Source organism: Carcharhinus amblyrhynchos, chromosome 3 (assembly GCF_965287045.1).
Source record: "Carcharhinus amblyrhynchos chromosome 3, sCarAmb.v2.hapA, whole genome shotgun sequence".
Classification (NCBI taxonomy): Eukaryota; Metazoa; Chordata; class Chondrichthyes; order Carcharhiniformes; family Carcharhinidae; genus Carcharhinus; species Carcharhinus amblyrhynchos.
In genome coordinates, this window is record NC_137326.1 from 37,525,028 (window position 1) to 37,540,712 (window position 15,685).

General features: G+C 43.9%; 1 protein-coding gene across 2 annotated transcripts in view; it reads left to right on the plus strand.

Moving 5' to 3' along the window:
• Positions 1 to 15,685, plus strand: part of slc25a26 (solute carrier family 25 member 26) — a 217,984-nt gene that overhangs the window by 171,498 nt on the left and 30,801 nt on the right. Inside the window, exon 6 of one of the 2 annotated variants that reach the window (XM_080183332.1) lies at positions 8,697 to 8,741. The exons of the other annotated variant lie outside the window; for it this stretch is intronic. Coding sequence (XP_080039458.1) covers positions 8,697 to 8,741 — 45 coding nt within the window. The remainder of the gene's footprint in view (positions 1 to 8,696; positions 8,742 to 15,685) is intronic. 2 annotated transcript variants of the gene reach the window in all.

A 15,685-nucleotide genomic window follows, 5' to 3' on the forward strand; every position in this document is an offset into this window, starting at 1 on the left:
TTAACTGTTTTTCCTTTAGGTCACCTTGTCTGAGGCTTAGGACAGCAGTGATCAGTTCCAAATAAAAACAAAGTGCTGGAAATATTCAGCAAAATCTGAGGGGTGAGAAATAATTAACATTTGAAGTCAAATGTAACTCCTGCAGAACTGGATCTCAAAACATTAACTCTGATTCTCCACAGATGCTGCCTGATCTGCTGAGTATTTCCAGCACTATCTGACCTCATTTCAAATTTCCAGTATCAATATGTATTTAACTTTTATTTTAGCATCCTACCTCAAAATTGTTCCAAATAAACCATCGTAGAACAGAACAAAGAAAATTACAGCACAGGAACAGGCCCTTCAGCCCTCCAAGCCTGCACCAACCATGCTGCCTGACTTGACTGTGCTGCCTGACTTGACTGTGCTGCCTGACTTGACCGTGCTGCCTGACTTGGCCAAAACCCCCTACCCTTCTGGGGACCATATCCCTCCATTCCCATCCTATTCATGTATTTGTCAAGATGCCCCTTTAAAAACCACCTCCCCCTTCAGTGAGTTCTAGGCACCTATCACCCTCTGTGTGGAAAAAAAACCTGCTTCATACTTCTCCTTTAAACCTTGCCCTTTGCACCTTAAACCTGTGCCCCCTAGCAATTGACTCTTCCACCCTGGGAAAACATTTCTGACTATCCATTCTGTCTATGCCTCTCATAATCTTGTCTATCAGGTCACCCCTCAATCTCTGTTGTTCCAGTGAGAACAAACCAAGTTTCTCCAACCTCTCCTCATAGCTAGTGCCCTCCATACCAGACAACATGCAGATAAATCTTTTTTGTACCCATTTCAAAGCCTCCACATCCTACTGGTAGTGGGGCGACCAGAATTGAACCCCTTCTTCCAAGTGCAGCCTAACTAAGATTCTATAAAGCTGCAACGTGACTTGCCAATTTTTAAACTCAATGCCCTGGCCGATGAAGGCAAGCATGCCATATGCCTTCTTGACTACCTTCTCCACCTGCATTGCTACTTTCAGTGCCTTGTGTACCTGTACACCCAGATCCCTCTGCCTGTCAATATTCTAATAGTGTCGGTGGTACAGTGCTTAGCACTGCTGCCTCACAGTGCCAGGGACCCAGGTTCGATTCCCGGCTTGGGTCACTGTCTGTGCGGAGTCTGCATGTTCTCACCTTGTCTGCATGGGTTTCCTCTGGGTACTGCAGTTTCCTTCCACACTCCAAAGGTTGGCCATGCTAAATAGCCCCTTAGTGTCAGGGAGCTTAGCAGGGTAAATATGTGGGGTTATGGGGATGGGCCTGGTTGGGATGCGTTGTCGGTGTGGGCTCGATAGGCTGAATGGCCTCTTTCAACACTGTTAGGATTCTATGGTTCAATGACTCAGCAGCCAGGCTCCTAGTTTTCCTCCAATTGAGGAAGAGCCCAAACCTGATTCAGTTCTGATTCTCCCCTGGCAGAATGACCAAAATTAGAATTATTTACCTGTAAAAATGATGATGAAAGAGTGCTCAAATTTCTCATGAACATAAGAAATAGGAGCAGGAGTAGGCCATCTAGCCCCTTGAGCCTGCCCCGCCATTCAATAAGATCTTGGCTGACCTGAAGTGGATCAGTTCCTCTTACCCGCCTGTTCCCCATAATCCTTAATTCCCTTATCAATCAGAAATCTATCTACCTGTTACTTAAACACATTCAACGAGGTAGCCTCCACCACTTCAATGGGCAGAGAATTCCAGAGATTCACTACCCTTTGAGTGAAGAAATTCCTCCTCAACTCTGTTCTAAACTGACCCTCCCTTATTTTGAGGCTGTGTCCTCTAGTTCTGGGTTCCTTTCTAAGTGAAAAGAATCTCTCTCTACCTCTATCCTATCTAGCCCCTTCATTATCTTATATGTCTCTATAAGATCACCCCTCAGCCTTCTAAACTCCAACAAGTACAGGCCCAATCTACTCAATCTCTCCTCATAAGCTAACCCCCTCATCTCTGGTATCAACCTGGTGAACCTTCTCTGCACTTCCTCCAAGGCCAATATATCCTTTTGCAAATAAGGGGACCAAAATTGCACACAGTACTCCAGTTGTGGCCTCACCAGTGCCTGTACAGTTGCAGCAAGACCTCCCTGCTTTTATATTCTATCCCCCTCGCTATAAAGGCCATGGAAACTCTTGCTGAAATCTGGCTGCCGTTCACGTCAGCGGGATCTTATTAACCTGTTGACAGCGCAGTGTCACTGACAATCAGTAATCTCTAAACTGTCTGTGCTTTATATGCTCTGTCTGAGGCCAGAACTCTCCATTCACCTGACGAAGGGGCTAACCCCGAAAGCTTGTGAGTTTACTATCAAATAAATCGGTTGGACTAAAACCTGGTGTTGTCAGACTTTTCACTGTGTTTACGCCAGTCCAACGCTGGCATACCCACAGCATTCCCTGCCACAGGTTTCCTGGCAATGAGGGGTGCATTCAGTGGGAAACCCTGTTACAAGGCTGGGACCATAAGATCCTGTGAGCAGCACGCTGTCTCCTGTCAGCTCAGAACATACTGCGGAGAGGGAGAAAAATCCCCACCCCCAACCCCCAAAACCCTCAGATTTCTCCTGACCTGCTGAGACTTTCCAGCAGTTCTCTTCTTTCAGGTTGCCAGCATCCAGAATATTCTGCTCATGTGTTAGTGTTCAAAGTTAATCTGCTACATTCTCAGATTTTACATTCTGTGTGCTAATGTCCAAGGTGTCCTTTGGACCTTTTATTTTTCTGTGCAATTTCTTTCATATTTGTGTGATAATGAGCAATATATCCTATTTGTCTTTGTTGATTCCCACAAGTAAAAAAGCTGCAAGGTAGGAAATCAATTCAAATCAAACAATCGGTTAAACAACATTTTTTTTGTACCAATTTAGAACTGAGCACAAGAACGCACCTAGAAAATTGGTGTTGACAGGTTTCCTAACTAAGTTGAAATGACCTATTTACCGCTGACAATCAAGGCTCTTTCAAGGTGACCTGCGCTTGCTTTCAGAAATGGATCCTTGTTTAACTCAAATGAACAAAAAAAAGTCTTATCTATGTTGAGTCCAACAGTACAGCAGCATATTCAAAGCAAGCATTTAGCAAAGTAGACCAAGGCTGACCTTTTCCATGTAACGTCAGGATGTCCCCAGAGAAATGCTCTCTGTCAAAGATGACAAACATCCTCCGAGATTTAATTTTGTCAGCTTTGTGTTCAGCAATGGCATTGATTTCTTCTCACTACCATTTCCTGTCGGTGCTGATGATAAACGTGAGGTGGCAGGTGTCAGTCAAGCACGTTTCTGCTGGAATTCTGAAGCAGTTTTTTCTCATTTATTAGTTGTGACAGCAGGTTTGAGAACAAGTTTGGTTAGGTTAAGGGAAAACTGCTTTCAGCTTGCTTTTTTTGCCTTCTGGAGGAGACAACAAAACCTCCTGAGTGTAGTTATACGTTTGGAGTTGATGATTAAGCCAGGGGAGATTAGCATTACCTTGTTGTGACTCTGTTAGCTATAATAATTGCGGTATTGGCCAGATTATTTTCCAGTTGTGATTTGGTAGTTTCACAGCGCGCAGGATCAATATTTTGCATGACCGACAGAGGTATCGGATAATTGGCAGTAAATTGTAAATAATTCAATCGAGGAATTGAGGTAAAGATGCTCATGTGGTTTATGAATGGTCATGGGCCCCTGGGACTAAATTGAAGCCTTAACTGCTCTGCTAGCTATTTGCTGGTTATATGTAGTGATCAGTATTTCTTAAATGGTATTTTTTTCCACTGACCATGATGTGAAGTTGACAAAAATATATTTAATGTGACCGTCACTGTTAAATTATTATAATATGCATTGTAATAAGTTTTTCTTTGAGCATTGAATTAGGAAAAAATACATTTTTAGTGTCCTTTAAAAAGTAATAATTCACATGAAATAGCACATAATGGTAAACAACGTAATTAGCTTCAAGAAGAATTGTACATCTGAGAGATCTGAGAGGTGCATCGTTTCTCATTTCACCTCAAACACTGTCTTTGGATTCAGCTCAGACTGATGGATGAGAATCCATCATTCTAACACTGGGATCATTCCAATGCAGTGGCTTAGAGTTTGGGGTGAGCGTCAGTCAGCATAAAAATCCTGTTGTTCCATGCGTTTGTAACTGTGCACAGACAATATCAACAATGTTAGACCTGTGTGCATTTTTGCTCAAGTGTCAATGTTTATACTAGCAAGCACTAATGTAAGCTTATGCTATAATTATACCTGCCTGGCAGTGTTGCAATTATAGCACCTGAGTTTTGTCTGTTCTAGCTTCTTAGTGTGTAGTGCTGAGAAAATCCAAATCCAAGTATTACGTCAAAATGGATGGATTTTTCAACATTGAAGTGGACTGTGAATTATATTTGATTTGATTTGTACAAAAAGAATAAAGTACAGCACAGGAACAGGCCCTTCGGCCCTCCAAGCCTGTGCCGATCACGATGCCCTAACTAGACTAAAAAAAAACCTTCTGCCCTTACTCGGACCATATCCCTCTAGTCCCTCCCTATTCATGTACCCATCCAGAGGCCTCTTAAATGTTGCTAATGTGCCTGCTTCCATCACCTCTTCTGGCAGCGTATGATTATTTGATTTGATTTATTACTGTCACATGTACCGAGAAAAGTATTTGTTTTGCATGCCATTCATACAAATCGTACCATACACAAGTACATCAGGGTAGTGGAAAGAGTGCAAAATGTAGTGTTACAGCTATAGGGAAGATGTGGAGAAGATCAGTTCAATATTTGAGAGGTCCATTCAAAAGTCTGGTAATAGAGGGAAAGAAGCTGTTCCTGAATGTGTTGGTACGCGTTTTCAAACTTTCGTGCCTTCATTTGTTTATCTTTGTCAAAATGACCCCTACTTTTTTTCCCTCATTAACGCACTGGATTTTCTCTCCATGTTAGCAATGTGATGGGAGATTAGCTGGTGTGAGAATAGTATTGTGTGTTTCATTTTGAAATAAGTTTCCTAAATGGTTATGTATAGCGACTGGGTTGATCAGCCATGCTAAACTGACCCGACGGCCAGGGTATTAACTGGGTAAATATACGGGGTTATGGGAACAGGGGCTGGATCGGTGCAGACTCAATGGGCTGAATGGCCTCCTTAGAACATAGAACTTAGAAAACTACAGCACAAACAGGCCCACAAGTTGTGCCGATCATATCCCTATCTACTAGGCCTATCTATAACCCTCAATCCCATTAAATCCCATGTACTCATCCAGAAGTCTCTTAAAAGACCCCAACGAGTTCACATCCACCACCACCGACACCGATTCCACTCACCCACCACCCTCTGAATGAAAAACTTACCCCGACATCTCCTCTGTACCTACTCCCCAGCACCTTAAACCTGTGTCCTCTCGTAGCAACCGTTTCAGCCCGGGGAAATAGCCTCTGAGAATCCACCCGATCTATACCTCTCAACATCTTATAAACCTCTGTCAGGTCACCTCTCATCCTTCGTCTCTCCAGGGAGAAAAGACCTAGCTCCCTGAACCTATCCTCATAAGGCATGCCACCCAATCCAGGCAACATCCTTGTAAATCTCCTCTGCTCTCTTTCAATAGCTTCCACATCTTTCTTGTAATGATGCGACCAGAACTGTGCACAGTACTCCAAGTGGGGTCTGACTAGGGTCTTATAAAGCTGCAGCATTATCTCCCGACTCCTAAACTCAATCCCTCAATTAATGAAGGCCAGGACACCATACGCCTTCTTGACCACATCCTCCGCCTGCGAGGCCGATTTAAGAGTCCTATGGACCCAGACCCCAAGGTCCTTCTGATCCTCTACACTGCTAAGAGTCTTACCCTTGATATTGTACTCCTTCATCCCATTGGACCTGCCAAAATGGACCATCACACATTTACCCTTCTGCACTATAAGGATTCTATTCTATAAGTCTTATGGCTCTGTTTGTCAAATGATGCAGCAAAGATACTAACCGTCAACAATGCACAAGCCAGGAGTGTGCTGGAATATTTTTCACTTGCCTGGATGAGTGTGGCTCCAACAACTTTCAATAAGCCAAACACAAAACTCAGGGCAAAGCAAATTGTTTGATCTGAATCCTATCCACCACCTGAAATTCACTCACCCTGCCACCAGTGCATAGTAGCAGCAGTTTGTGAGGGACTAAAAACCTCACTGTATATTTTTATAAAATATATGCAGAACAAAAGCAGTCACTTGGCAGTCTCAGGAAAACGATAATGACTCTCATTATCTCTGAGGAGTCACTAACTGCCCCTGTGGAATTACAGCCCATCTTCAGATAGAGCTATACATAGGCCGTCTAATGACCCAGCCTGGCCAGAAGGTAATGGATCAGACAAAACGAGCAAAGAACAGTACAGCACAGAAATAGGCCCTTCGGCCCACCTAATCTGTGCCAACACAGATGCTTCTCTAATCTAATATTTTCTTGCCTCTACGTGGTCTATATCCCTCTATTCCCTGCCTATTCATGTATCTATCCAGATGCCTCTTCAACGTTGTTATAAAATCTACTTTCACCATTTCCTCCGACAGTGCAATCCAGGCAGAAATAATAGTAGGAGGGATAACTATTTAAAGGGTGAAAAGCTGCATCATGCTACGGTGCAGAGGGACCTGGGGGTCCTTGTGCATGAGTCGCAAAAACTCAGTCTGCAGGTGCAGCAGGTGATCAGGAAGGCGAATGGGATGCTGGCCTTCATAGCGAGGGGGATGGAATATAAAAGTAGGGAGGTCTTGCTGCAACTGTACAGGGTACTGGTGAGGCCGCAGCTGGAGTACTGTGTGCAGTTTTGGTCGCCGCACTGCGCAAGGATATTTTGGCCTTGGAGGGAGTGGGGAGGAGGTTCACTAGGCTGATACCGGAGTTGAGGGGGTTGGACTATGAAGACAGACTAAATAGACTGGGTCTGTACTCGTTGGAGTTTAGAAGGATGAGGGGGGATCTTATAGAGACATATAAGATAATGAAAGGGATGGATAGGGTAGAGGTAGAGAGATTCTTCCTGCTCAGAAAGGACAGCAGGACTAGAGGGCACAGCCTCAAGATAAGGGGGGAGCAGTTTAGAACGGAGTTGAGGAGGAATTTCTTCTCTCAAAGGGTGGTGAATCTCTGAAATTCTCTGCCCATTGAAGTGGTGGAGGCTACCTCGTTAAATATATTTAAGACACGGGTAGATAGGTTTTTGGCAGACAAGGGAATTAAGGGTTATGGGGAGAAAGTGGGAAAGTGGAACTGATCCACTTAAGATCAGCCATGATCTTATTGAATGGTGGGGCAGACTTGAAGGGCTAGATGGCCTACTCCTGCTCCTACTTCTTATGTTCTTATGTTCATTCACCCTCTGTGTAAAAAAACCTGCTCCTTACACCTCTGTTGAACTTTTTCTCTCACTTTCAGTCTATCCCTCGAGTATTTGAATCTTTGACCTTGAGAAAAACATTATCCACTTTATCCAAAACTGTCATAATCTTGTAAACCTCAGTCAGGCCCCACCACCCCCCCCCCCCCCCCCAATCCTCTGACGTTCCAATGAAAACAATCCAAGTTTGTTCAACCTTTCTTCATAGTCCATATCCTCCAAACCAGGCAATGTCCTGGTAAATCTCTCTGCACCCTTTCCAATGCATCAACATCCTTCTGGTGGTGTGGTGACCAGAATTGTACACAATACTCCAAATGCAGCCTAACCAAAGCTGCAACGTAATTTTCCAATTCCTACACTGAACACCCCGACTGATGAAGGCCAGCATATCATATGCCGTATTAACCACCTTGCCCACCTGAGTTGCCACCTTCAGGGAGCTGTGGATCTGCATGCCTAAATCCCCTCAGTATGCTAATATTTCTAAAGGGTTCCACCATTTACTATATACTTCTGCCATAGACCTTCCAAATCGCATCATCTCACATTTGTCTGGGTTAAATTCCATCTGTCACCTCTTGGTCCATCTCTCCAGGTGATTTATATCCCGCTTATCCTCTGATAATTCTGTCACTACCTGCTGCTACTCCCAATTTTTGTATCACCTAAAAGACTGAATCCTCCATGCATGTACGTCTCATTGTGTGAAGTCAGCTCCAATGGAAAAGTGAATTCTCCAACACTGGTTTTCAGCATGCCATCTTCCGTGAATGAATACCTCATTGATCTTTGATTCTGGACTCTGGAACCCACGTGAAATTGTATTTATTTTCTCTATGGTCTCTACACTGTAAAATCTTCTCTCTATCCCTCTTGCTGTATGAGTGCGAGATGATTACACCCTCCCTTCCACATTTTGAATGTGTGCAAATAAATTAACCCTTTAAGCCCTTCCTGGCTCATGTTTGCTGTGGGTTATTAATAGAAATTTAGTTTACACCAGAAAAGGGGGGTTGGGAATAAGCCACTCTTTATAAAGGGAGAAGCACATCAAAAACACCTTTCTGTTTAAGGACAGATGGTTGAAGGAGAAATTAGGCTGGTTAAATTAACTTCCCCGCCTGTCTGTTACAAGTGTGTACCATCCAAACAATGCTCTGCAGCTTCTTTAACCTTATAAACCTGTTACCTCAACTACCTTGAAGAACAGGGCAGGAGCCCCTCATGAATAAATGGTTTTGAACCTGCTGACCCCCTTGTTTTTCCCTTTCAGATTCCCTTTTCTCTGATTCAGTTTCCGATGTGGGAGTTTCTGAAGGTAGGTTAACAATTTTGGATTGTAAATCACTAAGTCTCAGCGCTGGTTAGTGTCTCAGTTTGTTTGGAGTCCAGTGCCAAGCTGCAGTAGTCATTGTTTTTGGTTTTTGCCATGATTTCCACTCTCTTGCCACCAATCCTATGCTTTGGTTGCCAACTCAGTGTGGACACATTCCTGGAGGTTTCATCAGCTGATTACCAATTGCTCCACCCTAGCTGGCCTGCCATTGGTCACCTAATGTCTCCCAGGATTCAAATAAAAGTGCTAACCAATTGTTTTTAATGTCCCAATGCTGTTTCTCATAGCTTGCTTGCAGCGATGCCATGGAAATTAGCCTCTGATTACTAAAGACTGCAGCGTAATCTTGGAATAGTGACATTGATTCCATGCCTCTGTCTGGCCACTTGGATCCTGATTGAAGAACTTTACTGATCCTCCCACATCCTATCCATCAGAAAGAATGACTACTTCTGCACTTCTCATCCCAAAGCCTACCTTGGCTCAAGTACCACTGAAGCCTTGGTCCTTTGTCCCACCTCCAAACCGGATTTCTCCTGTTTTCTCTTTCATGACCCTCCCATCCTTCACCCTTCATAACCTCCAAGTTGTCCAAAGCCTAATCTAAGCCTACTCATCCATGCTGACTGCAATGGCTCCCTGTTCTCTCATAACATTGAACTTAAAACCTGCATCCTTATCTTCAATTCTTTCAATGGACTGACCCCATCCCAACTTTGCAACTTCTGCTAGCTCAGTTTAAGTACCCCCTATTTAGGCCACTGTAGAACTGGAAAGAGCTAGTCATTGCTACATAACTTTACGGAAATATTTTCTCACAAGCATAAGGCACATTTTGCATATATAGATTAATTCCAGGCTAATTTTAGAAAGCCAACAGGAAGGCATAAATGTAGTGCGGGAGCTACCTCAGGATTTTACAGAACCTTCCATCCAGAAATTCACATACCTCAAACAAGTGCATTTTACATCCATCACCTGTTGCTCATATTTTTGAGATGCCTTTTCCTTCCAGAGTAACCTGAGATAGGCTGGACACTTCTCAAGGCCAAAAGTGTCCAATATCAGATGTGTTTCCACAATTTGACAACATTTGCTAAATAATCCTCAATGTGCTGAGAACTGCACTGGTAACCAATTTAAGATGGTCAATGCAGTGCAATGTGTTTGTGTGTACTGGGAGCTACATATGTGAATACACAGGGCCCTATTTGCAGACAGAAAGAACATGTACACACATGGTGCCTGTTTCAGCTAAACAAAATAAGTGACAGCCATTCACTCATTCATTCCTCAGAGCAATGCCTTGATCAATTAGAGTCGAGATGCCTGATTTAAATTTTCAAACCGTTCTTTGCAGTTTTTTAAAAATCTAATTGCCGTAATGTGGGCATTGCTGACATTGATTTCCCACCCTTGTCCTTGTGAAAATGGTTGTGAGCTGCCTTATTCTTCAGCTACTAGAATTTCTGAGGTGTATGTGCATCCACGATGCTGTTACGGAGGGAGTTCCAGAATTTTGATCCAGTGACCCTGAAGGAATATATTTCCAAATCAAAATGGTGAGTGACTACATAGAATCCCTATAGTACAGTAAGAGATCATCTGGCCCATCAAGTCTGCACCCACTCTCCAAAAGAGCATCCCACACAGGTCTTCCCCTCCACCCAATCCCCATAACTTCATGCATTTACCATGGCTAATCCACATCACTTATACATGTTTGGACACAAAGAGGCAGTTTACCATGGCCAATCCAACTAATCTGCACATCTTTGGACTGTGGGAGGAAACAGGAGCACCGGAGGAAATGAATGCAGACACAGGGAGAATGTGCAAACTCCACACAGACCGTGACCCAAGGCCAGAATTGAACCCACGTCCCTGGTGCTGTAAGGCAGCAGTGCTAACCACTGTGCCACCTCAAGCGGAATGTCCAGATGGTGGTACTCCCAGGTAACTGCTGCCCTTATCCTCCTGGGTGGTAGCACCCATGGGTTTGGAAGGTGTTGCCTAAACAGCCTTGGTGAGTTCCTGCAGTGCATCTCGTAGATGGTGTACACAGCTGCCACTCTTCGGTGGTGGAGGGAGTGAATGTTCGGGGAACGGGGAGCAACTAAGCAGGCTGCTTTATCTTGTATAGGAGCTATGATCTTTAGGACCTGTCCAACCCAGTCTGTAGTGGTATTACCGAGCCACTTTTGGTGATGGATATTGAAATCCCCACCCTGAGTACAAACTGCACCCTTGCCACCCCCAATGCTTCCTTCAAGTGGTGTTCAATGTGGAGAAATACCAAAATAAGTGACAGTCATTCACTCATTCATTCCTCAGAGCAATGCCTTGATCAGTTAGAGTCAAGATGCCTGATATAAATTTTCAAACTGTTCTTTGCAGCTTTTTAAAAATCTAATTGCCGTAATGTGGGCATTGCTGACATTGATTTCCCACCCTTGTCCTTGTGAAAATGGTTGTGAGCTGCCTTATTCTTCAACTACTAGAATTTCTGAGGTGTATGTACATCCACAATGCTGTTAGGGAGGGGTGATACGTGGCGATTTCTTTGCCCATGTTTGACCTGGTGCTCTGAGATTTCATGGGGTCCACAGTCAATGTTGAGGACTCCTGGAGCAACTGCCGCCAGTGAAAAGTATAGTTTCTTGCATGCTGCACAGACAAAGCATACCGTTCATAGGGAAGGAAGCAAGAGAGTGCAGAATGTTGTGTTACAGTCATAGCTAGGGTGTAGAGAAAGATCAGCTTAGTGTGAAGTAAGTCCATTCAAAAGTCTGACGGCAACAGAGAAGAAGCTGTTCTTAAGTCGGTTAGTGCGTGACCTCAGACTTTTGAATCTTTTTCCTGCCGGCAGAAGGTGGAAAAGAGAATGTCTGGGGTGTGCGGGGTTCTTAACTATGCTGGCTGTTCTGTCGAGGCAATGGGAAGTGTAGATGGAGTCGATGGTTGGGAGGCTGGTTGGCGTGATGGATTGGGCTACATTCACGACCTTTTGTAGTTCCTTGCAGTCTTGAACAGAACAGGAGCCATACCAAACTTTCTATGGTGCATCTGTAAAAGTTGGTGAGAGTCATAGCTGACATGCCAAATTTCCTTAGTCTTCTCAGAGAGAATTTTCTTTGTCTTCTGAGAAAGTGTTTTCCATGGCAACAGCTCTACCGACTAGGGTCCACTTGCAACCAGTCAGCACTCTCATCTCATACAGTATAAAGTTGTTATTTCTGCTGACATTGATATTCTTGTGAATGTCCTGATGAGTGCATGATGGAAAGCTTCAATAAAATGTCTGTTTTTCTGCAATACCTCAGACGAATTATTAGGAACTTAATATTCTAGCAGAGACCCCAAAACATGGTGGTGAAATTAGGATACTTATGGCATCAGTACTTCTTTAAACCTTTTCTTATGCCATTTCCTTCACTACCATGCCAATTTCTCTCATCACAGCCATTACAGAGAGCAAAGAACAATACAGTACAAGAACAGGCCCTTCGGCCCACCAAGCCTGTGCCATCATGTTATCCTATCTAGACCAACCACCTGTATTCCCCACCAGTTCATGTGCCTATCCAGATGTCTTAAATGTCACTAAAATGTCTGCCTCAACCACCTTACTTGGCAGTGCGTTCTTATTATTATCCGCAAACTTGCCAATCAGACCAGCTATGTTTTCTTCCAAGTCATTTATATATATTACAAACAACAGAAGTCCCAGCACTGATCCCTGCGGAACACCACTTGTTACAGACCTCCATTCAGAAAAACACCCTACCAGTGCTATCCTCTGTCTTTTATAGCGGTTCTGAATCCATCTGGCTAGTTTATCCTTGATCCTGTGTGATTTAACCTTTTGCATTCCATTACTTTCATCTTCCATTCCTTCTGTATCATCCCCCATCTTGCGTACCAATCCCTTCACCATCCATGCCTCCTCTCTCCCAATCCCCTCCTCTCCTTCCAAGAGCATTGCGATGCCACTGCGCCAGTCCCCCTTCAGATACTAGCTGCATCGCCCTATTCCCCAAACAATACCCCCCCCTTAGAACAAGAGCCTTACTTTTCTGTAAGCTTAATTAGCGGCTGCTAATTAACCAGCTGCATTGGCCTCACGTGCTTCCGTTAACACCACATCAGTGCAACTGTGCCTCAATATAGCAGCCACTAATTCTAAGGAGGGGGTATTGTTTGGGCGGGCATAGTTTCAAGCTCTGCCCTTCACACTTTATGATCCTTTGGAAATTGAAATGTTTCTTGTCTGTAGGGGAATAGGGTGAGGGGGTGGTGAAGGAGGTGGAAAAGGGGCTGGGTGAAGGACAACTTAAATTGGAGAGTCACAATAGGCAGGCTCTGGTTTTTGTGGCAACAGAGCTCTGTTAATGGCTGGGGAGACCTGCCTGGCCAAACAGTCACAGAGTGTTCAGTCAGCCAGAAAAACAGGCAATGAAGTGATCCAAAACAAATTATAACATAAGAACTAGGAGTAGGCCATTCGGCCCTTCGAGTCTGCACTGCCATTCAATAAGATCATGGCTGATCTTTTCCTGGATTCAGCTCCACTTACCCACCCGCTCACCATAACCCTTAATTCCTTCACTGTTCAAAAATTTATCTATCCTTGCCTTAAAAACATTCAATGAGGTAGCCTCAACTGCTTCACTGGGCAGGGAATTCCACAGATTCACAACACTTTGGGTGAAAAAGTTCCTCCTCAACTCAGTCCTAAATCTGCTCCCTCTTATTATGAGGGGACTGAGCTGTTTTGTACCTCGCAGAAGCACATTTTACAATGTCTGAATTTAGCTGTTCCCTGTGATCCTTGAATTAAAACCGACCCCAGCTGGAACTCTACTGCCCTGCTCACCACAGGAATTGGAGTGGCTGAGGGGAGGAGCATTGAAAGGTCCGTTGACCTTGGGCAGGATTTTATGGTTTCGGGGCGAGTGAGGCCATAAAATCCCGCCCACCTACTCCAGTCCACGCTATGCACCCCATGATTAGGTGGACTCCACTCACCTAATCATCCCACCAACCAATCATAAAAATGCAAACAGAAAACACAATTATTATTACGGAAAATAAGGGAGTCATTTTTGTATTTTTAAAAAGGCGTGGGAGAAAATTAAAAAAAAATGTCACTTGGCTGCAAAGGAAGGAGGAGTTTGTTGAACAACTTGTTGCAATGCCAGCAACTACTCAAAATAAAAAAGAATCTCAGGTTATGTTTAAGCAGGGAACACCCATGTTTCCTGTTCCTGTTACATGTAACAACAAGAGATTCACTGGATGTTATTCTTGTGGATATTACAGTGGCAGTGTCAGAATAATTGCTGTTTGGGTGATGCAAAAGATATTGAATGCTCAAAGGGATTTGGGAGTATATTGAAGCTTGCAGTCGACTTAGATTTGATCCTCTCCACTTTGACTGCTTCACAAAATAGGATTATCAGGCTTTAGTCATGTTGCCTGCTAGCCGAAATTCAACCTTCCTTCCTTTAAACGAAACGCGTTCAGATCTCTGTGTGCAAAGGCCACAAACAAAAGGCACGACATTCGGCAAAAATAGTGATGAGGAAAGGCTACCCAGAGACCTGCCTGTGTGGGTTTTCAAGCTAAGCAGCAATGGATGTGTTTGAAATTTGTTATTCATTAGGGAAGAACAGGAGATGGGAATGTTTCTCTGTGACGGAGGCTTTGAAGTGGAACACAAAGTCCTCTATTCAATCTGCAGCTTACTAGAGCACACGTGGGGTCACTCCAGCCTGTTTCACAAATAGTATTTGGCCCATCATGTTTAGGAGACTGCGTATGATAGTGGGAGAGGGCAGCATCCTTCTATTTAAAAAAAACTTTAATTACTTCATGCTGTTCCTATGGTTGTGGGGCTCAGTGTAAACACACTTCTTATTTCCGGCACAAAACTCGTGTGATAGTGCAACAAGTCATACTAATGATGGGAAAGATAGTTTATGGGTTTTGACCCAATCTTCCTACGCATGGGGTACCTCAAAACACATGTTTTATTTTGTAAAGCTCGTCCTTAATGTGTACCTGAGACTGGCATTGCTGTAGCTCTTGACGTGGAAGTAGAAGCATTTGTGGGTAACACTACAATTGGGTTTACCGACCTGGTCAAGTGCACAGAAAATTCATTCATGATCAAATAACTAGTGGACACAAGACAATTTAGCCTCCAAATGATTTCATGCTGGTAAAAGCCCCAGTGAAAATGGTTCCTCCTGGGAGTGCACAGCTTTTCAGTGGGACAGTGGTGTCATCTAGTTTAGTCTGCTGGTGCATCGATGACAGTGGGACAGCTATGTCATTGCCAAGGACTCATACAGTTATTCACACTGGCACACCTCTGCTGTTTGACTATATGGGTTAGCACTAGTACCTCACAGTGCCAGGCTGCCTCAGAAAAGCAGCCAGTATAATTAAGGACCTCTCGTACCCCGGATATTCTCTCTCCACCTTCTATGATTGGGAAAAAGATTCAGACATCTGAGGTCACGTACCAACCGACTCAAGAACAGCTTCTTCCCTGCTGCCATCAGACTTCTGAATGGACTTATCTTGCATTAAGTTGATCTTTCTCCTAGCTATGATTGTAACACTACATTCTGCACTCTCTCGTTTCCTTTTCTATGAACGGTATGGTATGCTTTTCTGTATAGCACCCAAGAAACAATATCTTTCACTGTATGCTGATGATAATAAATCAAATCAAAAAGGACCCGAGTTCAATTCTGGCTTTGGGTTACTGTCTGTGTGGAGTTTGCATGTTCTTCCTGTGTCTGTGTGGGGTTTCCTCTGGGTGCTCCAGTTTCCTCCCACATTCCAAAGATGTATAAGTTAGGTGTACTGGCCATGTTAAATTTCCCCTTAGTTTCAGGGGGCCCACCAGGGTAAAT